The sequence below is a fragment of the Asparagus officinalis genome, chromosome 4, assembly GCF_001876935.1.
Source record: "Asparagus officinalis chromosome 4, Aspof.V1, whole genome shotgun sequence".
NCBI lineage: Eukaryota > Viridiplantae > Streptophyta > Magnoliopsida > Asparagales > Asparagaceae > Asparagus > Asparagus officinalis.
The window spans coordinates 71,257,689-71,285,442 of record NC_033797.1 but is presented as its reverse complement, the minus strand read 5'-3'; the positions used below and the strand labels follow the sequence as shown (position 1 = coordinate 71,285,442).

Sequence of the window (27,754 nt, the reverse complement as noted above, 5' to 3'; positions counted from 1 at the left end):
CAGCAAAGGTTACCTGATAATTAAAGCAAACCTCGCCAAGAAACTCATATCGACCCAACTTAACCAACTCAGACACGAGTCGACCCCCGCAACACGCTTCAGATCAAGTCGAAACGCGTCATCAGTCGGCCAAGCCTAGAGTCAAATTCTGAGCTAAACTCGAACTCGTAGGTGAAGTTCACCAACTAACAAACTTCACCCACATGGACCAAGTCATCCACTTCTGAAGAAGGCATGTCAACGTCTGAAGCGACCTTTGCCCATGCTTCCGCGAACTTCGCTAAGTCCGCGAACTTCGCCCAAATAGCCGTTTCAGAGCTATTTTCGGGGGATAACCGCATAACCGCTCCCCATTAACTCCTACTTTAATGACCACTTAATCCATAATTAAAGGATCATTAACTCTCTCTTTTAGCCTATAAAAGGAGAGGAGATCATCCACTTTGGACACACACACACGGAGAGAGACACGTATGTGCAGAGGCATATGCGAGATATTGCTAAGAGAAGGCCGAGCTAGCTTCCAAGCAATCTAATCCTCATCGACAACAAAGGACCCATCGTCTTAGTCGGCGAGTTAACGAAGTACAAGATCGACACTCCACCGGCACACGGAAAAGAAACCTAGGAAAAAAATAAATTTTTCTTTGTTTTTATTAAATTTCTTTCTATTGTAATCCGTGTCAATTACAATACAAAAGAACCCGAAACAATAACAAGATGTTTTGACCATTATATTTAAACTCACTCACCTTTTTGAAAAGAACTTTCACCTCTAAACCGAAAGTTTTACCTCCGTTTACTTTTAGACCCACACAATTTCCATATCATCTTGGATCTAACTTATTCGAAAGTATTAATTTAAAACCATTATATGTTAGCAGTTTTGTATCATTGTAAAATGCTATATTTTGCTTTAACTTGCTATTATGTTTAAAGTACTAGATGTATAATATATTTTTAGATCAAATACTTATATTATACTTTTGACTTTTTTTTCACACTGACGCCACAGAATTGTGCAAGTCAATTTTGCTCGTTAAAGACTAAAAATTCTAAAATCAAAAATCAGCTTGTGAATGTCACATGAGAAAATTTAGAGGGAAAATTCTAGCATTTGCATAATAAAGGGTATTAAAATGTAACTTTTAGAGACTTCAGTATATTTAACTATTGTAAACAAAGAGCGAGGTTATATGACGAGCGCGAAACTTGGGGAAACTACAAGGGATTAATTGTTAATTAGCATCGTACCCCTCCGCCTTCACGGGGCTTGAAACCCGACCCAACCAGACTTGCGTCGGATCCTGACAGGGGAGAAGGGTTAGTAGGCCCCAGCCTGATCTGATTGGGTTCAGCGTCAGTCAGTCGTCGGCTCTCAATAGTTAATCTTCGTCTTCTCATCTTTCACTGCGGTCCCCGACCTCGCCTTCAACCACAAAAAGGTTCCATTAACGTGCATCAAAGATCAGTTCTTTTATCTGCCCTCCGTATTTGATCGATACAAGGCTCTTTTGTGGTTGGTTTCTTTGTGTCGACAAACTGTTTGGCAAAATTCCTGAAAGAAGTTTGGATTGATTTTAGATAATTTTTTTTTCAAAACAAACATTGCAATACTAAGAATTTAGAATCGCTGAATTATGCATTTTAAGATGTCAATATAATATTAGGTGATGTATGATTGCCACAGAAATAGGCTGTGCAGGTTGGGAGAGAGGATGAAAGTATACCACATGTTAATGAAATGTGTAGAATAATGTATTTGATGTATAAACGTTATTAGTTTAGAGAAAAAACTGGTGAACTATGTGTTGGTCTTCATTTAGACCCAGATTGACGAAATAGGGAGCCCGTTGTAGGTTTATAAGAGAACATCTACTTCTTAAGGGCGTGTTCTCGTAAATCTCTTACGAAGGGTATCGGAGCCAACCCAATCTCACACGCTATGCTAACTCTAACAATATTATGTAAATGACTTATTGTCAGATCTGAATATCTGAGATCTAATCCATAAAACCATGATTAATTCAAAGAGAATAAACAACAACAATGAGAGCGGAAGCTTATACCTGAATCCATTGTTTGGATTTGCACGGATCTGAATTAGAGTTTGATCTTCTAATCTTGAGGGTCTCTCCTTTAGAATCTCTTTAGATGGGGATTAAGAGAATAGAGAATGTAACCCTAGATTAGGGACCATAACCCCTTATTTATAGTTGTTATACTTTTATAATTTGGCCCCTCATCAAATTATAATTACAACCTGGTATCCGCACATTTAGCCCATGACATATTTAACTACCCATTGACCAAATTACCTGATTGATCACTTTATGCGTGTCAACTGAAAGATAGCAACACACACTGATATAATATATGTACCCACAAATAGATTTAATTAGATTTAAATCCAACACTTGTCTCATATTACTGCTTTATATTTCATCTTTTTTCACTATCCTTTACTCTTTTTTTTTTGGGTTTGATTTCTTTTCGCCGTGAATTTTCTTACCATACAGTTCAACTAAAAGCTAACATCATTTTATTTTCTTACAAAAACACCTTCAGGAGTATTATCATTTATTACCATAAATATGGAGTCGGGGTCTAAGAGTGATGAAGTAGGTTCCTATAAAAGCACCACTGCAAAGAAGGCTCGGCTTCAGTCCATGCTTTCTGCTCTCCTTGATGATCCCATACTGTCTGATGTTCCCAAAAAACCATCACTGTCAGATGTTGACACGTTAATAAACTTGGAGCTTGGCAGTGCAATGAGAATATCTGTTGTGAGGATGGACAATACCTCCTTTGGTATGTATCTTCTTCAATTCCTAGCAAGTAATTTTAGAGTGCGTGGTTCTCATCCAACGATTATTGTATTTCTCAGTAAAAGTTAGGTTTGAAGATGGAAACTAAATTTTTTTTAATAACAGTTGGCTGTTCCTTCAAGCACAGACAGTTTTTGGTCATTAATTATTGAATCAAACTGATACCTTTATTTCTTTTCCTCTGTCATGTAGCTGCATATGTTGAATCAAGATAATATACACACTATTATTTCCCCCCAAATCTACAACTATCTGCAGATAGATCCTGATTGGTTACCATTTATAGGTAATATAATTACACAATTGTTCTCCTCTCAGATATGAAAACTTTGATTTGGCAGTCTTATGACAAAGGAACATTGTACATAACATGATCTTGCTTATCAGTTAGCGTACATTTTCTATTTGACTTTAATACCTGTGGTTTCTAGACCATCCTATGTTACAGACACTAGCTCAGCATTAATTAGAGGAAAACCAATTATCATCATCCTTATTAGATGATTTGATCAAGGTTTAAAGTCTTGGCTGTATCATATTGGATTTTAAACTTGCTCATCCAATCAAATCCTAACTGACAAATACAGGCGATATTGAGTAATAACGACCAACTGCATGCCTAAATAGTCTGAAGTATGGAAAAACTAATAGTGTTATATTTGAAAAATTAAACAAAGGAACATAAGCTTGTGATTAAACAGACTTATTTCAGGTCCTGACATTTCTGATTTGAAATTGCCAAATTATGATATTGATACTACTGGAGACGAACATAATCTTTGATCACTGAGGTTTTCAAACCTAATTTTTAATATTAGATCAACTTTAAACTTTTAATAAGGAAATGGTTACTGTTTATTGCACAGTTGCTAAATACTTAATTATGAGTTATGTCAGGTATTTTAACTGGTGGTATTATTTTCTGCTGGCAGTTGTTGCAGTACTGAATTCTGCTACCCTTAAGGATTTGAAGCTAGCGATCAGGAAAAAAACAGATGAAATAGAGCAAGCAAAAATGGGGCATCGCCACATATCTTGGTATTGTTCTCAACTTATAAATGACTACCATGCTACATTTTTTGTTGTGCAAACCACAAAGGTTATTCTTATACCTATTTTCTGAATCTCAAAATGTTTGAATGGATCACTAGACTTTCTCTTCAAATTTCAAGCTCTGTAGTTGGTATACATAAAACATCTGTACTTTCCCGAGGTAGTGTCGTCCATTCTAACAAATTGAAGCTTCCACCTAGTCTCTTTAGTCAGGTGTTTTTCTTCACACTACAAAATGTTTCTGATAAATTTTATATAATGCATGAAAAGCTTTTTGCTCTGTATTTTTTGGCAAACCTTGCTGAAGCCAACTATTTCTTTGCCGAATGTGTGAAAATCACTTTATTTGTTCGTGCTAATGTCAAGATTTTTATTTTCTTCCCCCCTTCCCCCTGAATTGCATTACACAGTAACTTCTATAACAAGCTTATCATGGCTAAGCACTGAATATTGTTCAATGACACAATCTTGATCTTTGAGTTTAAAGCATGTTGAAACGAGTATTTTTTTTATGACATATTTAATGGTAATAACTGACCTTTGATACTGAATGAAGGTATACCATGCAGATTCGTCTTTGTTTTGCTAAATTATGACCAGAGATTAGCCTGATAACTTGAGTTCCTAAGTTAGTCCTTGACCCTGGAACTATGTTTTTTGAGAAGTCTGACTATACAAAACCATTCCTCATGTAAGTACCCTTTATATCCATAGAAGTCCATAGAGTTGGCATATATGTCTTCTGAATCACCAACTATTTTATTATCCACTTAAAAGGTCATTCCTTAGACCTCTATTTCAGCATTTTCCAGCAGAACTTCCTTTCTCCTTCTAAATATTGTCGAAAGTGGGTGCCAAAATCTCGTACTAGGCCTAGATGGTTCCTCTAATACATAGCCTATGCGTTCAGTACTCATGCATTGAGTTTTCAATTGAGACTAGAAATATGTTTCTGAAAAATAAATGGAAAAGTAGCAAATTTTGAAAATTTTAGGGAAACAAGCATTTTGGTTGAGACAAACTGAAACTGATCTATATGTGAACACTAAAATCATGTTTGGATGTAGACATGGGATGCTGGGGGTTGCTTTGTTCTTTACAACTGTAATTGCAATGCGAATGTTAGTTGCATCTAACTGTTGTCACATGCAGTTGTAGTTTCATTTGTTTGGTTTAGTTGTAATTGTAGGTGAGCTATCAGGTTTTTCATTTGGATGTTCGTTGAGTTGCTACATAAACCCTTTTTACAACTCAAATAAGTTGCAACCAACTATCGTGAAGAAACTCTTTTTCTCACATCAAGGTGTTACCCATTGTGTATTTCCAATCACAATCAACTGCATTTCGAGAGTGGTTTTCGCTGTAGTTCAAGTGAATCTCTGAAACTTTCATCTAATGGACACTTACATCAGGAAGCAATGTCTTGTTAAATGCATGTCCAATATGCATATCATGTGTGCTCTCCAAACTTTTCCTTGCGTCATAATTTCTTACAAGCTTCATGACAATCAAGCTCAAGGTCATATAAGTTTTCTCTCCCCCTTTCCTATACCTTCCATTTTCTGTAGACTTCCTTTATTTTGTTTTACAGATATCTATGAATGCTTCCAATCTGTTACTTGAAGTATTATTTTCTTGCCACTGCTGCAATTTACAAACTTCTTTTGACTCTGGGCATGTGTGATCGTTCCTTGTAGGAGGCATGTCTGGGCAAACTTTTGTTTGGCTTACAGCAATGAGAAGCTCATCAATGACAGCGCACTGCTTTCTGACTATGGCATACGCAATAACTCCAAGGTTGATTCTATTCTTGTTGTGCTCTTACTTTCTTTAATTAGATATGACCTCTTCACATTTAGAGATCTTTCTAGAACGTCTCTTCATATTTCTTTATAAGGTTGGCATGGTAATGTTGTCTCTTTTTTATCTTTCTTGTGCCATAAGAATAGATGTGATTTCCTTGTCTTTTCCATTTGACAATTGTCTTGCTATAGAATCAGCATCAGTCATCATTCATCATACAATATTTGGTCATACATCGAGCATAATCTAACTGAGATCGCCCGTTGAATGGGTGGTCAAATTCTTTCTTTGGTTATTGATCTGAATTCAATATTCTTTAATTACTATAGGGGCTTAAGTCCTGGTGGAAGGAAAAATTGCCAAAAGTGGGATTACCATGAACCTGAAAGGACACAGTTGACAGGTTAAAAGAAAGTTATTTTGTTATTCATGTGGTTTTGCCTTAATTGTCTTTCCTAGATTATGAAAGGCGCTATAAGGAATTGTATTCATCTCGAAGCTTGCTGTTAAATCAGAGGGTAAAATAAAGTCCCTCATTCTCCTAAGTCCCTCATTCTCCTGTGTCCCTCCTCATTTTGCCAGCGACATAATAGGATGCTTCTAACGCTATAGATAATAGAAACATACTGTTCTTGATTTACAAGGAAGAAAAAGGTTTGTGGTATTGGTTAATCTGGTGGTGGATCTACATGTATCCTAAATGTAGGCGGACAGACACCCACACTAGATACAGAAAAATTGAACCTCTATATGGAAGTTTTGCACTTTACATATTGTGCCTTTTGCTTAAAGAGTTTACTTCCAATAGAAAACACACTCTCAAGTTCTAATTCAAGTGGTAAGTTTTGAGGTCAGCTTTTAGGAAGTTCTAGGTTTAACTTTTAGGAAAATGACAGGGGCACACCTCCAACCACACCTCCTCTCTCATTTGCTACAGTGCACCGGGCCCCACATGAGATTTTAAAATTTTAAAATCCCATGTGGGGCCTGGTGCACTGTAGCAAATGAGAGATGAGGTGTGGTTGGAGGTGTGGTTGGGAGTGTGCCCCTAGTGCCACCCCAACTTTTATTTCCTTTATTTCTCATGAAACAGTAAAAAAAATGTTTGCAAATCTTGGTTAATTCAGAGAATAAATTATTGAACAGTTGTGGAAAAGTCAATGACAATGATGCACAATTTAAAGATATGTTATCGATAAGGAAACTAACACATCTAGATTATGTTTTACTATAGAATCTAATTCAGATTACATTTCAAATAAGTAGGGTGCATTTAACAATTTGAAGATCATATAATTTTGGACTAATGATCATCAGTAAGCAGGGCTTGCTTACTGGCTAACCACTTCTGACACCAAAATCAGTAAAGACATTCGGATAAAATGAAGGTAAACAAGAAGAAGGAAATGAGAAATGATTGACTTATATACTGATAGAGTCTGGAGTATGTATGGAGTCTGAGATAGCTGTAGGTCATTCGAGGTGGTACCATGTGACAGGTATCTTCTAGGCTATCCTTGAGGAAGAGCCACTCGTTAAGTGCCTTTTGAGCATGATTGTGCTGGTTATAACCATTAAACTGCATTATTGCTCAACCGAATACATATACTTTTATGTTTAGGGTCCTTTCTGATGGAAGATGGTAGGTCAACTCCTGTCTAGTCTGCATCCAGCTTTGAAGCTTGCTAATCTATATCTAATCTATATCTATACTACTATAAAAAGAGGATTGGGGTGTTAAAACTTTTAATTTCCCTTTTTGCCCTCTCAATTTTTGATAAATTCTAACTATGCCATTATCTCTAATTAATCTTTCATTAAGTATAACCTCTTATTAATTATGCATCTCCTCACCTTCCTAAATAATTATAATTATCAATAATATTATAACTATTAATTATTTGAAAATAATAAAATAAAATAGTTTATAAAATAAGTATACACAATTATTAGTAGTAACCAATTAAATTATTATAATATTATTTATGAATTATAATAAAATAATAATAATAGTATAAATAGAATAATATATTACTAAATACTATTAAGAAATATACTATAATTCAATGAGAAATAAAATAAATAGAATAAATTTTGAATCGCATAAATAGTATAATTATTTTAATAATATCATATAAATTATGAATTACACTATTTTTTTAGTATTATAAATAAATTAAATAAATAATTTTAATATTATTTTTAGAGTATTTTCTTAAAGATTATTAGATGATACTGAATAATCTATACTTGGTAATGATTGAAAACTAACGTTTTTACAAAAAAATTATTTAATATTAATAATAATACTATTAATTGTTAATAATAGTATAATGAAGATTTATAAAATATTTATAGTACTAAATTATTTAAGAGCATAGTTAAAAAATTAAATTAGATAAATATTTAATAATATATAGACAATATAATTATTTTAATAGTATTACTTGAACTAAGAATTTTAATATTAAATAAGGTAAATTACAGTAAGCCCCCATGAACTTTCACCATTTTGTAGTAAATAGACCCTACGAACTTTTGAAATCACAGTAAATCTGTAATAACTTTTGTAGAAAGCCCTCAATGTCTTTTAGATAAATTACACCAAACCCCCAATAACTTTCAAAATGCCTTTTTATGCCATTTTCTAGTTCTAATTTATAGGGTTATTAGCAAAATTCAGAAAGTTATTGGGGGTCTTCTTTGAAACAGAAAAGTTATTAGGGTTTTGTGTAATTCTAAATGTTCATATAGCTGAAAGTTCATAAAGGTTTAGTGTGATTTATCCTATTAAATAATTATAATGAGAAATAACTATTACAATGTGTTGCAGGTATCAAGTATAACTATCTAGGGAACATCAAGAAAAAGCTAGAAAGATTAATGCAACTTAGTTAATCTAGAGTTAAGTTAAAAACTTTTAAGTTGGAGTGTCATATTAAAGAGAACTTATAAAGTTAACAGTTTTATTTAAGAACAATTTTAAATTTGGGGATTTATTTAAAAAAAGGTTATCACTAGCAATCACTAGAAAAAAAAACATTCAATTATAATAGCTACGCAATAATAATTAATTCACATATTTTTTTAAGCAATCTTATTATGCAATTTTATTTATTAACACATAGTTCTACTATTCAATAAAATATTCAAAACTTAAAACATATACGTTTACGTGCAAAGCATGTGAATTATACTAGTGTTAAAAACCAAATTCAAAGAAAGCAAAGAATGATCCACCCAAACAATGAATGGGCGAACTAAATTAGTTATTGCAGCTTCTTACAGAAAAAACTGCAAATTGAATATCTAACAGAACAGAAACTTCAATGGGTATCATAAAGTATAATGGATGAAGATCCATGCGCATGACCCTCATTGACTTTTCTGTTTATGAGAATTCATGTTGTAATTTACCGTTATGGATTTCACTGTTATTGCATATTGCATATTACTATTAAACAACTAGAGCTTTCTGCATGTATTGGAACTTTACTTTTGCATTCTACCAATTAATTTTACTGTTAAGTCATCTAGAATACAGGAGGTGAAAGGGATGCTTTACTTTGAGTTACTTGGGAAATTAATGAATGTTTTAGTGATTGGGCCACTGGGCATATGAATTTCAAAATGACACTTCATCCCAGTGCCGGTTTTCTTATATAATAAATGGATAATTGTACCTGAATTCTTGGATTAGCCTTACCTAGGTTTATATCATAATTTGTGTTATGTTGAAATCTGTATAGCTGCTATCTAATAGGATAATTGATTCCACTGATTTGTTTTTTTCTGTCTTTTTCCCTATATACTGTTGCAGGTTCATTTTATACCTTATGTCATGTCCCGAGAACTTCAGAAGCATTCAAGGAGGAAAAAACATCGATTTTTTCATGGTCTTAGCAAGAGATTATGACTATCTTAAAAAGTAAGTTAATGTTAACAGTGTGAATCATGATTGTGAAGTAAGTTATGAAAGTAACTTTATGTTAAGAGATTATAATTCATAATTACCACACTATAGTTGTTTGATTCTCTGATTGAAAGAAATTTTTGAACTGACTTGTTGTGCGTATAAGGTCAATGTGCCTTCCAGAAATCCTAACAATGTAGTGATATTGTTCAGTTGACCGCGACTTTGTTCTAGGGCATCCATTGGAGCAAGGCACTAGTAGTTAATTAAACTCCACAAAGAATGCATCACATGCAGTTATGACCAACACAGATTACACCTTCAAGTGTGACAACACCTCCCACCTGAACAAAATACAGACACATGCAGTCAATATTTAACAGAAAATAAGAACTACGTTCCTAGAAAATGGTTAAGGTATGCATACGGATGGACTGCCTGCTAAGCCTGAACATTCTTTTTGGGGGACACAAGGGCCTTAACCCAGTTTATTGACGGAGTTAACAATAACGGTCACAACCCTACCCAAAATGTTGCTTAGTAGTATAGCTCAGTGAATGCTTGTGATGCTTATTCTTCGAGCCCTGCAGCAGTTTTTTTTGTTGGGTGTTTTGTGTGTGGTGTGTGTGTTGGTGTGCATGTTGTGGGGTGGGGGTGGGTGTTGTGGAGAAGCCTCAATCTCTTTTCCAGATGCAACCTTTACTTACATCATTACACCCAAAAATCACCATTAACGTTATTTGTTTAAACATTCATACCTTGTTTCGAACGATACAGTGATGTATGCTGCAGGATAAGCTGAAGGCAGTCACAGGGCAACTCTCCTTTGGCAGAAATAACAGCATGCATGGACTTCTTCTCTCACAACATGTTGCCTCTGCCAAAGGAGAGAAACCCCGAGACTGACTTGCTCAAAGAAACCATTCGTGTCGCTGCTACGTTTATATCTTCCATCTCTTGACTCTGTTTATTTTTCTATCTGGTTCTTATATAATGCGACCTAAATTGGGAAGGAAGCAGCATAATACTACTAGGGCATGGCATATGCTACAGTTGGTTGGTTTATACCGTGGATATTCTAATTCCAATCCTCATATGCTCTTGAAACCGCAAAAAAATCACCTCTTAGTATATGATTCCTTATAGCATGATCTCTGCTTTTCTGCAATGCTAAGTAGCTTTGCTTTCCTTTCCTTTTCCTCTGTGCAGTGAAGCCTACAGAAAGAGAGGAAAGAGACCTCCTGTAGTATCGCTGTTTTGAGTATACTGCCCCTGCAGTTTCATTGTTGCAGATAAAACCCCTGGGTTAAAATGTTTTGACTCTCTTTTACCCTAGGTGAAATTTTGGCATCTATTGCCCCTGGTTGTGAGTCTATCTGAGGGTCTCAGAGTCCAAGAGTTTACACAGGGAGTCTATTTGCAACATGGAAGAATAGGGTTCATGAAGCCGACCCCAAAAATTTGGGTAAAGACTTTGTTGTTATTGTTGTTGCAGTCTATCTCCAACAGTGAAGCTACAGGGGTAGTATAAGCAAAATGACACTGCAGACGGCCTATTTGCCCTTAACCCAATTTTATTTATTCTCAGAGCAGAAAGGAAGATTTTGTGCTTATTTAGTCACTGGTACTTTTTTCATCAGGGAATTATACTCGTCAGTAATTCTTTCTTATTCTCAACTCGGTGTGCTAATCTTTCTTTATTTTTTCCCTTTTTTCTTTTTCTTTTTGATAGAAATATGCTGATCTTATATGGGCAATTCCTGGCCCCTAGTCATTTTCAGTATTATGCGTGTGTATGTTCTTGAATGATCAATATATGTGGTTACGTTGGTTTCTTCTTTGTTCGATGAGCATGATATGGTGTCATGGAAGATAGATCTGGAGTCTGATAATCTTGAAACTGTTTGTGTCTTAGATCTTCACAATTCCCTTCTCATTTTGTCTGCAGTTTGTCAATGATTTGTAGTCACCTTAATCGGTTGTTGTGCCTACTCGAGCCCAGTGTAGTTTGCATTCACTAACGTAACTATATCTCACAGGTGTTTTCATCACAAATCCGTCCTTCTATGTTATTTCTATGTTATCTCTACTAGAGCTGAAGCTTTCTGATGATGATCCATATTTTGCAGCAGCTCTCTTTTTTACTTCAGGAACTTGGAGCAAACAGTTTTGTCTACTTCTGACTCTTTTAAGCTTGGAAGTAACCTCAATCATCTTTAATTTTGATGTCAATATTCTTGATTTCTTTCCCAAATCTCTAACACTCCATCTTGAACTGAGCACTGACAAACTCCTGAAATCTAAAGTACTCAAAAGGGAGAGAGATTCTTATCCAAACTGGCAATATGCGAGCTATCTGAAAATATGTATCATAATATCATTGTATTAGATAATTGTTCCTCAATAACCATACACAATACAGCAGTGTCAATAGTAACTTTTAAATATTCAAGAGTTCTTTATGAGTCCTATAGTATGGTCATAATGTCGTGATTAATGTTTTCCCATAAAAGGGAATATGTAGGCTGTATAAAAATCACAACAGATAGCCAATCTCCATCAAATACTGATGATGGAAGTTACAATCTGACGACTTCCAGAAGGTTACAATTTAAAAACTTTCACGTAGAAGGTTACAATCTGACGACTTCACAACGACTAATGAAAGCTCTAATTCAACAGCCTTCACAATTAACATCGGGAGTTACAATCTGATGACTCATATTTTTAAGGAGCCAAGACGAAGGTTACAAGGTGACGATCTTTGCAAACGCTCTAGCGAAAGAGACTATAAATCGACGGTCTCTTCATATTAAAACACAGATATCTCTCAAACTGTAAGAAATTTGGCAAAACTGACGGAGCAAACCGAATCCTATGGGGTTGGTTTGGTCGGCTCCGTCTCGTCGAGATAGCCGATTTTCATATATAATTCGTCCAATTCCGACTTACGGTTTGAAAGTTATGACCTGTTCTTCGCAGCAAGTTATGTTCTGAAGTCCGTCTGCAAGACTGGACTTCGTCAAAACATCGGACTTAGCCTAAAGCTCGCCGAGCCCACCTAAGGCTCACCTCTGCATCCAAGATTCAAAACGCAGAGGTCGTGCCCGCGTTCCAAACTCAAAACGCAGAGGTCATGGCTGCGTTCCAAACTCAAAACGCAGAGGTCGGGGCTGCATTCCAAACTCGAAACACAGAGGTCGTGGCTATATTTCGGAGCCAAAACGCAGAGTTCATCTCTGTGTTCCAACTCTGCGTCTCAGGTCCAAAACGCAGAGTTCATCTCTGCGTCTCAACTCTGCGTCTTAGGTCCAAAACGCAGAGTTCATCTTTGTGTTCCAACTCTGCGTCTCAGGTCCAAAACGCAGAGTTTATCTCTGAGTCCCAACTCTGCGTTTCAGATTTACAACGCATCGCGGCCTGTGCGTTCAGCCACCCAAAATAGGCACAACTCTGCGTTTTTAGTCTAAAACGCAGAGTTCGGGCCCAGAACGCCATTTTCGGCGTTTGACTCGTTCAAACACGAGCCGAACAGTTCCAGGAACCGTTTTCCCCCCAAGATTTGAGGGATTTCCGCCCCACTTAGGAGCGGATTAAGGGGGCAGTTACAACCCTTAATCCCATATAAATACGAGAAACTCAATTGAGTTAAGGGATCGAATTTTGTCTCATCAACGGAGGGAGATTCGGTCAAGAGCGGGCTTGGTTGATCGGAGGCTGACTTTTTGGATCTTAGACTGGGCAGCGAAGATGAGATCTTCGGCTTGGCAGCAAGGGGAAGATCGACGTTCATCCTTCAGCAAAGTTCAACGACAGAGAGCTTTCATCCTAGGCTTATAAACCGATTTCGGTTAAATCAACTCTTTCATAGAGTTTCAAACTCGTTCAGAGTTATCAACTCGGTCAGAGTTCAAAACTTGCTCTGCAAGTTCTTCTAAAACTCGCTCTGAGTTATTAACTCGTTAAGAGTTATTTTCAAACTTGCCACGCAAGTCCTTCACAACATCAAATCGTGAGGAGAAGACCACGTTCTAGTGAATCAAGACGTGCGGATCGTCAACGGAGAGCGAACTCGACGCGAGCATTCGAGGGAGGCACTCCATCGTCACCGTGAAGAACCCAGAATTAAACAAAGGGGAGAATCCAGATCATATTCTCCTCTCTTTTGTAATCAGGAAATCCAAATTGTAATCGATTTTGAGAGAATACAAGTTAATTTTCTTTCACTGTCTTTTTACATCAAATTTTCCCACAAACAAAATACTATGTTATATTCATAGGAGGGACCCCCCCACCAAAAAAAAACTTTCTATTCACTCTCGCTATTTTATTTTCCTGTACTTTTCAAAATCTCTAACAATTTCCTTTGTTCGTTTGGACATTTTTCTGCATACAGCTCAAAGCTCAACTCTCCTCGACGCTCATATACTATAGCACATACCAATAGAGTAGGATGGATGTTAGGGCATGTTTGGTTGGCAAAGAAAAAGACAGGTTTTACAAGAAAATTGGCTTCCGCTAATACTTTTTTTTGGGGTTTTATTTCTAGCCCAAATTGTTTACTCAACTTTATCTCAAAACCCAATCACTATTGCTTATATTCTTAAACCCAATTATCTTTTTTTTCTTTGCCTTTAAACCCAATTTCTAAAATACAGTAGGTAGAGCACTTGTATTTATATACAAACATGGTAAAAACCCCAAAATGCCTCTTTCAATACCCCCACTTAAACTAATACTTTTCTCTCTCTCTCTCCTCTTCTTCCCCCTTTTCATCTCTGAGCCTTAACTGAAAAACCCAAATTTCCCCTTCTTCGGCGCTTCTTCCCCGTTCTCAGCTCGTGTTCGTCTCGTGTCCGTCGTTGTCTCGTGTTCGTCGCCGTCGCCATCTCGTCACTGAGCCCTGACCGAGGTGAAATTCCCATTGTGGCCGATGTATGCAAGTCGGAGCACGATTTCCCCCTTCTTCTGCTCTTCTTCCCCGTTCTCATCTCGTGTTTGTCTCGTGTCCGTCGCCTTCGCCGTCTCGTCAATGAGCCCTAACCGAGGTGAAATCCCCATTGTGGCCGCTATACGCAAGTCGGAGCACGACGTCGTCATCCTCGGTAGCGAAATCATCGGCCTTTCCATCACCCGCCACCTCCTCCTCCACTCCGACCTCTATGTTGCTCTCATCGACGCCTCCGTCCTTGCCTTCGGCTCCACCCGTGCTGGTGAGCTCCGTAGGGCTTGAGTTCTTAATTTTGTTTCCTTGTTCCTCTTCTATCTTGTGTTTATTTATTCGTATGTTCTTGTTTTTCTGTATGTGCTGAAATTATATATTGTAGGTCAAAAATTTTATATTTGTACTTGCAATATTTGTACTTGCAGTAGCCTAGATTGTGGGGTGTTCTTGATGTCATACATGTTCAGCCTCGTTTCCAGTCAACCGATTTTAATAGACCAAAAGGATTGTACAAGACATAAATCTTGTATCGTAGCTCTATTTCTATCTAAAGGTATATTTTTCATAAGTGTAATGTTCAATGTATGTGGTTTCTTAGAGATATGAAATGCTGGTGACTTTTACATTCCGTCTACTATTCTTTTGATCCGCATATCTTTTGAGTTCAGGATATAAACATTCACCTCAAGCTAAGTTCCCCAGATGCTAGATGCCGTCAATCTCAGCTTTTGTTATTATGCAGTTCTATGAGTGCAGCCAAGCCAACTGTTATATGAAAATTTCTCAGATTGTTCGCACTTTCGTGTGTATAAATAAATGTTTGAAGTTTTATTTGTAACATATTGTTCTCAGTTTGTTAGACTATGAAAGTATATAATCTGAAAGTTTTGTTAGTGCAATTTGTTATTGTGGAATTTTGTGCAATTTTGGAGTTTGTAAGATTATGAAAGTAGATAATCTGAAAATTTTGTGAGTGCTATTTTGTTCTTGTGCAATTTTGTGAGTGCAACCAAGCCTGATATTGTAAGCAAATTTCTCATTGATTAACGTATTATTTGTTTGTAAACTTCATCTTTTATGTTGTATTCTCTTAGGCAGGGAAAAAATTCTGAAAGTATAGTGTGGAGAAGATAGATTTTCATTGTAACATATTGTTCTGACATCTATGTGTGTCTCTGTATATAGCGTGGAGTTTGATTTGTAAAATATAGCGTGATAACTTGTTCGTGTAGCGTGATAACCTGAAAGTATAGCGTAATAAATTGAAAGTGTAGCGTGATAAACTGAAAGTGTAGCGTGATAAACTATAAGTGTAGCGTGATAACCTGTAAGTGTAGTGTGACGCCCCTGGGTTCACACAAGGCTGCAGTCCAAGGTGAAACCAAGAATGTCAAACCTGTCGTGCACCACACCGTGCAATAACATGTTTCACCATCACAATTAACATCTGTCAAGTAGAGTCAACAACTGGTGTAGGTACAAAACAGGCAAAAGATAATATAAGATATACTGATGAAATGATAATAGTCACATAAATATCTCATCATCCAACATACAGAAATACATAGTCAAGATATGAGTAGATAAACTGGAACACTCAACAAGTCTCAAATACAAATATCTGACAAGAGGAAATAAGGCACACCGCCCTTACAACTTCTAAAATAAGACCCTCAAATACCTAAACAAAAGTCTACTGTGGAACTCCAAAAGAAAATATATCTAAGTAAACAACTGAAGCTAAAATGCCTCGCCCTCAACCTGCGACTCTCCGGGCTCCTGGCTCGTTACCTGAAAGGGGGAGGGACAACGAGCGTCAAAGCGCTAGCGAGTAACATCACAACCAACCCCAAGGGAACAACGCTCGTTGTATAAGAAAATACAGTTATTATATAAGAGATCTAAAATCATTGATCTTACTATAGAGGGTTTTAGTATTTAGAAATTTACAACACGAGCATAGGTACGTCGAGCGAAATAATCCAAACAAGGAAACCCTCATGTATATACCTTGCATCTCAAATTGTAAATCTCAAAACACCAAACCCAAGGTTCTAGTACAGAAAACAAAAATAAAAGAAATACAACTAATCTCAGAACATAAGTACAATGCCAAGTCAAAATCTACATAACTCCCATGTCGTGATCTTCTGTGAGATAGTCATATGCCTACATAACTCCCATGTCGTGATCTTCTGTGAGATAGTCATATGCAGGGTTAAGAACTATGTCCAAAACATGAATTTTATATACTGTGATTTCCAAACTCTTGGAATAGGTGGCAGATGTCCAACACGAGGACTGAAATGGATTATAGTCCAACACGAGGACTGAAATAGATTATAGTCCAACACAAGGACTTCTATAGATTATAGTCCAACACGAGGACTGTGAAAATTGTGCAACGGTCGCTGAGATATATAGAATAATCTACTTATACCAATCCATACTCAAATCAGTGTGTAAGTCCCCAATTTATGCCCTCGGGTCATCTATCATGCATGGACACATAGTAAGACTAGATACCATTGTCAGATAAACCAGGTAATCACTCGAACCTGAACGAATATTCATGAATGCACAAAACAGGGAAAAAGCAACAGAGAGAACGGCGGTCGACCGCATCGGTCGACCGCGAAGTGTTTTAAATGACAGTAAAACATGGTTAAACTCTTGTTTAAGAAAACTCAGATCTAGATCTTCATTAGACAAAACGTTGGTGAACTTTCATAACTGAAATATCAATTCTTGTAATCCATAATGTAAAGAACTCATTTTTATACGAAAATACCTGTTGGGCTCTTCAAAAACTCATGAAAAATCAAAATAAAACCATGGAAAATAGGGGTGAGGGATTGGGCGAGATGATACTCGCCTTAGATGCTGACAACTGCTCTGGAGATGATCCTCCTTTGCTCAGATCTGCGAAAATCCCCTGGAACTCCTCCAAACTCCTCAAATCACCAGGTCCAGCTAGGGTTTTTGGGAGAAGAGAGATGGGGGCTAGGGTTTTAGGTCTGAGGTGAAAATAGGAGCTCTCCTGGGTTGGAATAGTATAAGTACCAATTCCCTAACCCGACCCGAAACCCAAAAGACCAAAACAAAAACCCGTAAAACCCAAAACCTGAAACTCTCTAATACGCTGTTCGGTCGACCGGTGCGGTCGACCGCCACGGTCGACCGCGTCTGTCGACCGCGCAGCGGTAAAATGCCTGCTGCTAGGCATTTTACATGCTGGCCTTAACATCGATTTCTCTCACTTATATACACCTGTTAGGTTCCCAAACACTGATAAATATATACATCTTATATATATATGGTTATTCCTCATAAGAGAATTATTCACTATTAATAATTCACATATATTCATTATAGAATTTTCGGGGTTTTACATTCTTCCCCCCTTAAAAGAATTTCGTCCTCGAAATTTGGAAACCATACGCATCTCGAAATATGAATTTCTAGATGAACATATAGAATATTTATACTTAACGATCTAAAATGATAACATTCTCGCTCAAATTCTAATCTAGTGGGATTAGTACATCGGGTGAAAAATCCAAACAAGGAACCCCCCATATATATACCATGTGTCCAAAAAGATTAAAATTAAGCGAAAATATCTTCATTCTAGTGTTAAATATAAACATAACCAAGAATATAACATAAAGTAACATATATAACATAATAAGAATTAATTTACTTGCTCAACCAAGTGTGGGTAGTCGCGACGCATGTCCTCCTCGCGCTCCCAAGAAATCTCCTCAACGCCTCCCCGGTTCCACTGAACTTTCACTAAGGAAATCACCTTATTCCTGAGTCTCTTGTCCTCTCTGGCAAGAATACGAACCGGTATCTCGACAGTAGTCAAATCCTCCTGAAGCTCAATCTCTGGTGCATCCAATATTCGCTGCTGCTCCTCATTATGCAAGTGTTTCTTGAGCATAGAAACATGAAATACATTGTGTATACTAGACATCGATGCTGGAAGATCTAGTCTGTATGACACAGCTCCAATGCGCTCTAAAATCTGAAATGGTCCAATGTATCTCGGCGCAAGCTTTCCCCGTCGCCCAAATCGCTGTACGCCTTTCATAGGCGATACCTTCAGCATGACTGAATCTCCAACCTGAAACTCCAAGGGTCGTCTCTTATCGGCATAGCTCTTCTGCTAACTCTGAGCTGCTAGTATCCGCTCCCTGATCAATGTCACCTTCTCAGTAGTCTGCCTCACCAGCTCCGGTCCAAGCATCAAGCTATCTTCCGGCTCTGCCCAACATATCGGTGATATACAGGGTCTCCCGTATAATGCCTCATACGGAGCCATACCGATCGTCGCTTGATAACTGTTGTTATAAGCGAACTCTATCAATGGAATGTGATCCTCCCAACCGCCTTGGAAGTCAATGACACATGCCCGCAACATGTCCTCCAGCACCTGATTCACCCTCTCTATCTGACCATCCGTCTGGGGGTGAAATACACTGCTATAGGATAGCCTGCTGCCAAATGAGTCCTGAAAACTTCTCCAAAAATGTGAAGTGAAAACCGATCCCCGATCCGATACGATCGTGTCTGGAACTCCGTGGAGTCGAACTATCTCCCGAATGAAGATCCTCGCATAAGCCTCGGCTGTATAAGTAGTCCTCACTGGGATGAAGTGTGCTGACTTCGTCAATCGGTCCACTATGACCCAAACAGAATCATTCCCCTTCTTCGACTTCGGAAACCCCACAATAAAATCCATGGAAATGTCTGCCCACTTCCACTCTGGAATGGTTAAGGCTGAAGTGTCCCTATCGGTCTCTGATGCTCTGCCTTCACCTGCTGATAAGTAAAACACTTGGCCACATACTCTGAAATCTCTCTTCGTATGCCACTCCACCAAAAGTGCCTCTTCAGATCCTTGTACATCTTGGTAGTCCCTGGATGTACTGTATACCGACGAGTATGGTGTGCCTCATCAAATAACTCTCTCTTCAGCTCTGCACTGGCTGGCACAACCAATCTACCCTTCATCCGTAGACCTCCATCAGCTCCAATGGTCCAATCAGTCTTAGGCTCTTTGGAAATCTCCTCCTTTTGGATTTGAATCCAAGAGTCTCCCAGCTGAGCTCTGACAACTCTGTCACTCCAAGATGGCTGCACTAAGATAGCTCCCAAGAATGCACTGGTCCCTCCAATCTCGGGCCTAAAATCAAACTGGCTAAGAGTGATAAGATCCCGATGTAGTGAACACCTCAAAGCCGAAATCCGATGCCGACGCTTCCTGTTTAATGCATCTGCTACGACGTTCGCCTTCCCCGGATGATACTGGATCGCGAACTCGTAGTCCTTAATAAACTCAATCCATCTCCTCTGTCTCTGGTTGAGTTCCTTCTGGGAAAAGAGGTACTTCAGACTCTGATGGTCTGTAAATAACTCAAACTGCACCCCATATAGGTAGTGCCTCCAAGACTTCAGTGCAAATACCACTGCTGCCAACTCCAAATCATGAGTGGGATAGTTCTGCTCATGCACCCTCAACTGCCGTGAGATATAAGCTACTACCCTCTGAGTCTGTATCAATACACCTCCTAAGCCTGCCAACGATGCATCTGTGTATACAACGAATGTCCTGTCGCTGCTCGGAATGGTCAAAACCGACGCTGTAGTCAACTTAGCCTTCAAAACATCAAAGGCCTTCTGGTACTCCATGCTCCATATGAACTGTACACCCTTCTTCGTAAGGTGTGTAATCGGTGCCGAAATCTTTGAGAAGTCCTGGATGAACTTCCTATAATATCCAGCTAAGCCCAAAAAGCTGCGAATCTCTGTCACCGTCTTCGGTGGCTCCCAATCAAGAACTGCCATGACCTTAGCCGGGTCCACTGCTATACCCTCTCGACTGATAACATGGCCAAGAAATCTGACTTCTGAAAGTCAAAACTCGCACTTGCTGAACTTAGCATACAGCTGATGCTCCTGAAGAGTCCTCAACGCTATCCGTAGATGCTCCTCGTGATCCGCCTCCGATCTCGAGTAAATGAGAATATCATCGATGAAAACGATCACAAACTGATCTAAGAAGGGACGGAACACCCGGTTCATCAAGTCCATGAATACCGCGGGTGCATTGGTCAACCCAAATGGCATGACCAAGAACTCGAAGGATCCATATCGAGTAAGAAAAGCGGTCTTGGGAATATCCATATCCCGAACCCGCAGCTGATGATAGCCAGAACGAATATCAATCTTCGAGAAATACTGCGCACCTTGCAACTGGTCAAACAAGTCATCAATCCTAGGTAGTGGGTACCTATTCCGGATAGTGACCTTGTTCAACTCTCGATAATCTATGCATAATCTCATACTACCATCCTTCTTCTTCACGAAGAGGACCGGCGCGCCCCACGGAGAATGACTCCGGTGAATAAAACCCTGAGCTAATAACTCGTCCAACTGGGTCTGAAGCTCCCTCATCTCAGCTGGTGCCATGCGATAAGGTGCGCGGGATATCGGGGCTGTGCCTGGCTGCAACTCAATACAGAACTCAACCTCTCTCAGGTATCGGCGGAGATTAGGGCGAAGCCCTGCCAAGAACATCTGAGCCTGACGCTCTCCTGTCTGCCACATTCCCGTGAAATGTAGCAACTCCATGAACCGGCTCTCAAAATCAGCCACTGACATGTCCCCCTGAGTCAAACGGGACAACTCAAGCTCCTTCCCAGTCCGTGCTGCTGAAGAAACGTACTGCCCATCAAAGAAGTAAATGAAGTCCTCCCATGTGAGGGTCATCCTCTGCTCTGGAGCAAACTGCAGTCGGTACCATCTCCCGGCATCTCCCTTCAGGCTATAGGATGCCAATCTCTGCTTCTGGACCGAGTCTACACCGAGTATGTCCAGAATATTACCCACATCCTCCTTCCACTTATGGGCTGCAAGAGGGTCTGGTGACCCCTGGAACTCTGGTGCCCTCATCTTCTGGTGCCTCTCCACCATACGGAGCCAAGCCTCCTGCTCCGTGGCTCTATCTGGGACTGCTAGAGGAATGGCTGCAGGCGTGACCTCTGGGGGTCTCTCTCTGACGGGAACGGCAGGTATCCCCTGTGGTGGTGGTGTCCGTGGTGCAATGTGAGTCGTCACCAACTCCTCAATGGCTGTCATCCGGGCAATGAGAGGAGCCATGATGTCCACCAAATACTGAGGAGCCTGCTGCAGCTCGGGTGGAGTCTGCTGAGGCTCAGATTGAGCTGGCTGCTGCTCTGATGGAGTCTGCTGTGACTCCGCCTGGGTAGCTCTCCTGGTACGAGGTCTACCACGTCCTGCCATCTCTCTGATCATAAGAAAATAAGAGTTCATGAGTCAAAATAGACTTCTATAAATAGCGTATCACAATACAATTTTCACAACATATAGTATTTGCACAAATACTTTAAACTTATATAAAAATAGTTGTCATTAAAAAAAAATTTCTCAAATTTTGAGATATACGCATAAATCGTCCTCACTCATACTAGGAAATCCTTACGGACTCTATACATGAATCCTAGGAAACTCTATCCTAGTTCCACGACTCGACACAGGATGATCCTAAGGATACTGGAACTAGAGCTCTGATACCAACTGTGACGCCCCTGGGTTCACACAAGGCTGCAGTCCTAGGTGAAACCAAGAATGTCAAACTTGCCATGCACCACACCGTGCAATAACATGTTTCACCATCACAATTAACATCTGTCTAGTAGAGTCAACAACTGGTGTAGGTACAAAACAGGCAAAAGATAATACAAGATATACTGATGAAATGATAATAGTCACATAAATATCACATCATCCAACATACAGAAATACATGGTCAAGATCTGAGTAGATAAACTGGAACACTCAACAAGTCTCAAATACAAATGTCTGACAAGAGGAAATAAGGCACACCGCCCTTACAACTTCTAGAATAATACCCTCAAATACCTAAACAAAAGTCTACTGTGGAACTCCAAAAGAAAATATATCTAAGTAAACAGCTGAAGCTAAAATGCCTCGCCCTCAACCTGTGACTCTCCGGGCTCCTGGCTCGTTACCTGAAAGGGGGAGGGACAACGAGCGTCAAAGCGCTAGCGAGTAACATCACAACCAACCCCAAGGGAACATGGCTCGTTGTATAAGAAAATACAGTTATTATATAAGAGATCTAAAATCATTGATCTTACTATAGAGGGTTTTAGTATTTAGAAATTTACAACACGAGCATAGGTACGTCGAGCGAAATAATCCAAACAAGGAAACCCTCATGTATATACCGTGCATCTCAAATTTTAAATCTCTAAACACCAAACCCAAGGTTCTAGTACAGAAAACAAAAATAAAAGAAATACAACTAATCTCAGAACATAAGTACAATGCCAAGTCAAAATCTACATAACTCCCATGTCGTGATCTTCTGTGAGATAGTCATATGCAGGGTTAAGAACTATGTCCAAAACAGGAATTTTATATACTATGATTTCCAAACTCTTGGAATAGGTGGCAGATGTCCAATACGAGGACTGAAATGGATTATAGTCCAACACGAGGACTGAAATGGATTATAGTCCAATACAAGGACTTCTATAGATTATAGTCCAACACGAGGACTGTGAAAATTGTGCAACGGTCGCTGAGATATATAGAATAATCTACTTATACCAATCTATACTCAAATCAGTGTGTAAGTCCCCAATTTATGCCCTCAGGTCATCTATCATGCATGGACACATAGTAAGACTAGATACCATTGTCAGATAAACCAGGTAATCACTCAAACCTGAACGAATATTCATGAATGCACAAAACAGGGAAAAAGCAACAGAGAGAACGGCGGTCGACCGCATCAGTCGACCGCTCCCTGATACGTTTCTGTCGGTCGACCGCTGCGACCTCGCGGTCGACCGACAGAGCGTCGCGGTCGACCGATGAGGCTCTGCGGTCGACCGCAGCTCCCAAACGAGCCCAGCGGTCGACCGCACCGGTCGACCGCCGAGCGGACAGAAACCCAAATCTGGGTTTCTGTCAGCTCGAAACCTGAAACAAAATTGACAAAATTTCTACGATAACAAGAGTTCTAAAGTTCTGGAAAAATATAACTAGTCTCAAGCATGAAATCTATATTCCCAATATTTCAAAATACATGAGAAACAAATTAGAAGTGTTTTAAATGACAGTAAAACATGGTTAAACTCTTGTTTAAGAAAACTCAGATCTAGATCTTCATTAGACAAAACGTTGGTGAACTTTCATAACTGAAATATCAATTCTTGTAATCCATAATGTAAAGAACTCATTTTTATACGAAAATACCTGTTGGGCTCTTCAAAAACTCATGAAAAATCAAAATAAAACCATGGAAAATAGGGGTGAGGGATTGGGCGAGATGATACTCGCCTTAGATGCTGACAACTGCTCTGGAGATATTCCTCCTTTGCTCAGATCTGCGAAAATCCCCTGGAACTCCTCCAAACTCCTCAAATCATCAGGTCCAGCTAGGGTTTTTGGGAGAAGAGAGATGGGGGCTAGGGTTTTAGGTCTGAGGTGAAAATAGGAGCTCTCCTGGGTTGGAATAGTATAAGTACCAATTTCCTAACCCGACCCGAAACCCAAAAGACCAAAACAAAAACCCGTAAAACCCAAACCTGAAACTCTCTAAAATCGCTGTTCGGTCGACCGCGCAGCGGTAAAATGCCTGCTGCTAGGCATTTTACATGCTGGCCTTAACATCGATTTCTCTCACTTATATACACCTGTTGGGTTCCCAAACACTGATAAATATATACATCTTATATATATATGGTTATTCATCATAAGAGAATTATTCACTATTAATAATTCACATATATTCATTATAGAATTTTCGGGGTTTTACATGTAGCGTGATAAACTGAAAGTGTAGCGTGATAAATTAAAAGTGTAGTGTGATAACATGTTTGTGTAGCATGATAAACTGTAAGTGTAAAGTGATAAACTATAAGTGTAGCGTGATAACCAGTAAGTGTAGCGTGATAACATACAAATGTAGCGTGATAATCTGAAAGTGTAGCGTGATAACATGTACGTGAATCGTGATAAATTAAAAGTGTAGCATGATAAATTGAAAGTATAGCGTGATAATCTGTAAGTGTAGTGTGATAACATGTAAGTGTAGTGTGATAAACTGAAAGTGTAGCGTGATAACCAGTAAGTGTAACATGATAAACTGTAAGTGTAGCGTGATAAACTGTAAGTATAGCATGTATACTTGTGCACAAGTCATACCAAACACATAACTAAACAATCATACAAAATACATAACAAACACATATCTTACATCCAAAATTATGACAAAAACATGTTTTACATTGATCCAAAAGTATCACATAACTAAATAATCATACAAAACACATAATAAACACATATCTTACATCAAAAATTATGACAAAAACATGTTGTACATTGATTCAAAAGTATGGCACTTTCACAAAACTATAACACAAAACTCATGCATGTTTGTAATATTTTGCTTAGAATATATCTAGTCTACAATAGGTTGTCTACATGTTCTACGGTTGTGACCATACTTTTGACATCTATTACATTTTTACTCTCTATGGTGATTCAATCCTGAAGGAATACACTTTGTTCTTGGTCTTCCACGAAGAATTGATGTTGTCGGCGCCCAATCATCATATTTTCATCAACTACATATGGCTTGTCATCGTCAGGAATTGGGTACATAGGAAGAGTAGCATTTGCAGTATGTCTCCACACTAAAGTAGTGAAAAATATAGGAGTAAAGAATGTCGTTATTTTATCGAATTACCATGTCGCATGTTTGCAAGGCAGCCTGACTACTTGCCATTCACGACATGTGCATGTGCGGCCATTCAAATCTATTTCAACGGTGGAGAAATCATACATCTCGTACCTTCCTATAGTAGAAGGAGTAGCAGAAAGACAACATGATTGCTCATTGATATGAATGAGGTTCTCTTCCACGGTAGGAACAAATTTCATGATCCACTTGTGGGATGCCTCCCGACTTTCAAAACTCATCATGTGAAATAATTAATGTGAAATAATAATGTGAAATTATGTGAAATTAATGAGCGGTTGATTAAAATCAAATTCAACTAACATTTCATTATAACAATTTTAACTAATTTTTATGAATTCATGAATAACATTGTGAAATAATTGTCATGAATAAAATGAGAAATCAATGCTATAAGCTTGGTAGTTGAGTAAAATGCAAAATTATACATTCAATTGCAAAGAAAGTGATGAATATCCACCACAATCACACCATACATATTAATAAAGTTGAGAATTAATTGATGGATTGATAAGTGAGTGTGAATTAATTGATGGGTTTATAAGAGTGGAAGAATATAGTAATAATGGATGAGAGAGGGGATTTAATTGATGGAGAGAGAGAAAGAGATGTGTGAGAGAGAGAGAAGAACGGTGGGTTCCTACCGTTTCTCTCCTCAGGAACAAAACAGTTCCTCTCTCACACACACTCTCTCTCTCTCTCTCTTCATTTTCTTAAGGTTTTAAATTTTTTAAAAGGGTCCACTTAATGAAGGACAATTAAGTTAAAATTGAGTAAACAAATGGGGTAGAAATAAAAACCTCTTTTTTTTTTCTTTTGTTCTGTTGAGGCAAAAGAAACTAGAAAAGATTACACGTGGGACCCATGTTTAGATATGTAAATAAATGCATTGGGGCCTAAAAATGGAATACCCATCTTAGACTTTTAGAAAGGAGATGGTCTTCGAAGATACAAATGAGGGTTGGTGAAAGTAACCAAAGAAGCCCCTAACGGATATATATCCCGCCTTGACCAATCGCACGAGGCCACACATACTTTCTCAGGACAGTGACCATTCGCCCACCCGCAGGCATTTCGTAATATCTTATTTCCTCACTTTGTTTGGCTAATTGTGGTGGAACTTCCGTGATACCACTGTATGAACTTATTAGCTTATGAATAGTTGAGCAAATGACTTATGAATAGGCGAGCCCCACGCAAAAATCTAGTCATAAAAATTTCAAAGAAGAATCGTTGCGTGTTTCACGAATTTAAAATGTTGATAACTTTGTTGCCACATCCTCGGAGATGGAATTTGGCAAGAATTCGTGGAATCATAGGTGCCACTCTATTTTGAAATTATAAAAAAAAAATGTAAGATTAATCTAGAAAAAATTGCTGAAAATCCATTTTTAATTTTTAATTTTTTTCTTTATTTATTTTTAATAGTACAATTACTAAATAGTACTTATAGCTTATTTTAAATGCAAATCAATTATGAGTGAGACTCGTACATCGCTTCCAAAATTTATCACTTTCCTCATAAATTAACAAGAGCTCTTAGAATCTCTTTATCAAGACTAACATTTTATCTGCTATCCTATAAACCAAATACAAATTTATGTTGCATAGTTGAGGAGCCCTTTGAATTAGTATGTTACTACTTTTGTATGGGGGTGCTTGTGTTAAGATTGGCTGAATTAGGAGCACATCAATAGTGGTCGGGCCCTTCGAATGGTGGTGAGTGATTCTTTTGGTGGAAGAGATCTTAGAGATGGCTACATCCTACATAGTTTTGTGGACTATACAAGGCCAGCAATATCAATAAAGCTTGGGGAACGTGCATGAACGAGATTGTCCTATTCATTCGTTAAATCCTCTTCTACGTATAATGAGATAACCCCCCTCTTTGCGAAACGAATGCTGCAATTGAGACTTGCGCTTAGGATTTCCCGGTAAAATAATGATTTTTCAGTAAAATAATCTAATGAACTCGGCCTTTACTTGAAAATAAGCTAAGCATGTCAGAAACTTTAAAGGAAATTAAAGGAAACAATTAGCATGATGAGCGACTTACTTTGAGCGCTTTTAACAATTACACTGTAATTCCAAAGTTATGGTGATGATTATATTTTTATATTCTAACATGTCCTAGCAGGTTGAGTGAAATCTAGACTCACACAGCGTTGTCAATTTTTAAAAAGATCCACTTTAAATTTGTGATCGGTAGGATTTAAACTTAATTGGCTTGCTCGAATACAATCCACCTTAAAAGTCCCTAACTATTATTGAAAGAATATAATCTCCTTCGGTTCTCATTGATGTGTGCAGCCTAATATATACAAATTATATTGCCTCCTTTGCAAGATTCTAGGAGGAGATTAAGGTATACAAATCTTAACTTGACTATA

At 38.2% G+C, this 27,754-nt stretch overlaps 1 protein-coding gene across 7 annotated transcripts; it reads left to right on the top strand.

The window, feature by feature from the left end:
• LOC109837697 (U11/U12 small nuclear ribonucleoprotein 25 kDa protein) lies at positions 1,169-15,452 on the top strand. 7 transcript variants are annotated; one of them, XR_002246396.1, is made up of 7 exons: positions 1,170-1,445; positions 2,569-2,811; positions 3,761-3,866; positions 5,579-5,678; positions 9,505-9,612; positions 14,968-15,095; positions 15,211-15,452. XR_002246396.1 is itself a non-coding variant. In XM_020406031.1 (6 exons), exons 2-5 carry the CDS (start codon positions 2,595-2,597, stop codon positions 9,598-9,600), a joined length of 519 nt encoding a protein of 172 aa, XP_020261620.1. In that variant the 5' UTR covers positions 1,170-1,445; positions 2,569-2,594; the 3' UTR covers positions 9,601-9,612; positions 15,211-15,449. The 7 variants fall into 7 exon arrangements, 6 of the variants coding, with proteins under 6 accessions (XP_020261622.1, XP_020261620.1, XP_020261621.1 ...); XM_020406031.1 differs by lacking the exon at positions 14,968-15,095 and having other exon boundaries at positions 15,211-15,449; XM_020406032.1 differs by lacking the exons at positions 14,968-15,095; positions 15,211-15,452 and adding an exon at positions 11,546-11,627.

Bases quoted from the DNA above. Each gene is read 5' to 3' on its own strand.
- LOC109837697 (XM_020406031.1), top strand. From the start codon at position 2,595: ATGGAGTCGGGGTCTAAGAGTGATGAAGTAGGTTCCTATAAAAGCACC. The intron at 2,812-3,760 runs GTATGTATCTTC...TTCTGCTGGCAG, and splicing joins GATGGACAATACCTCCTTTG to TTGTTGCAGTACTGAATTCT. The intron at 5,679-9,504 runs GTTGATTCTATT...ATACTGTTGCAG, and splicing joins GCATACGCAATAACTCCAAG to GTTCATTTTATACCTTATGT.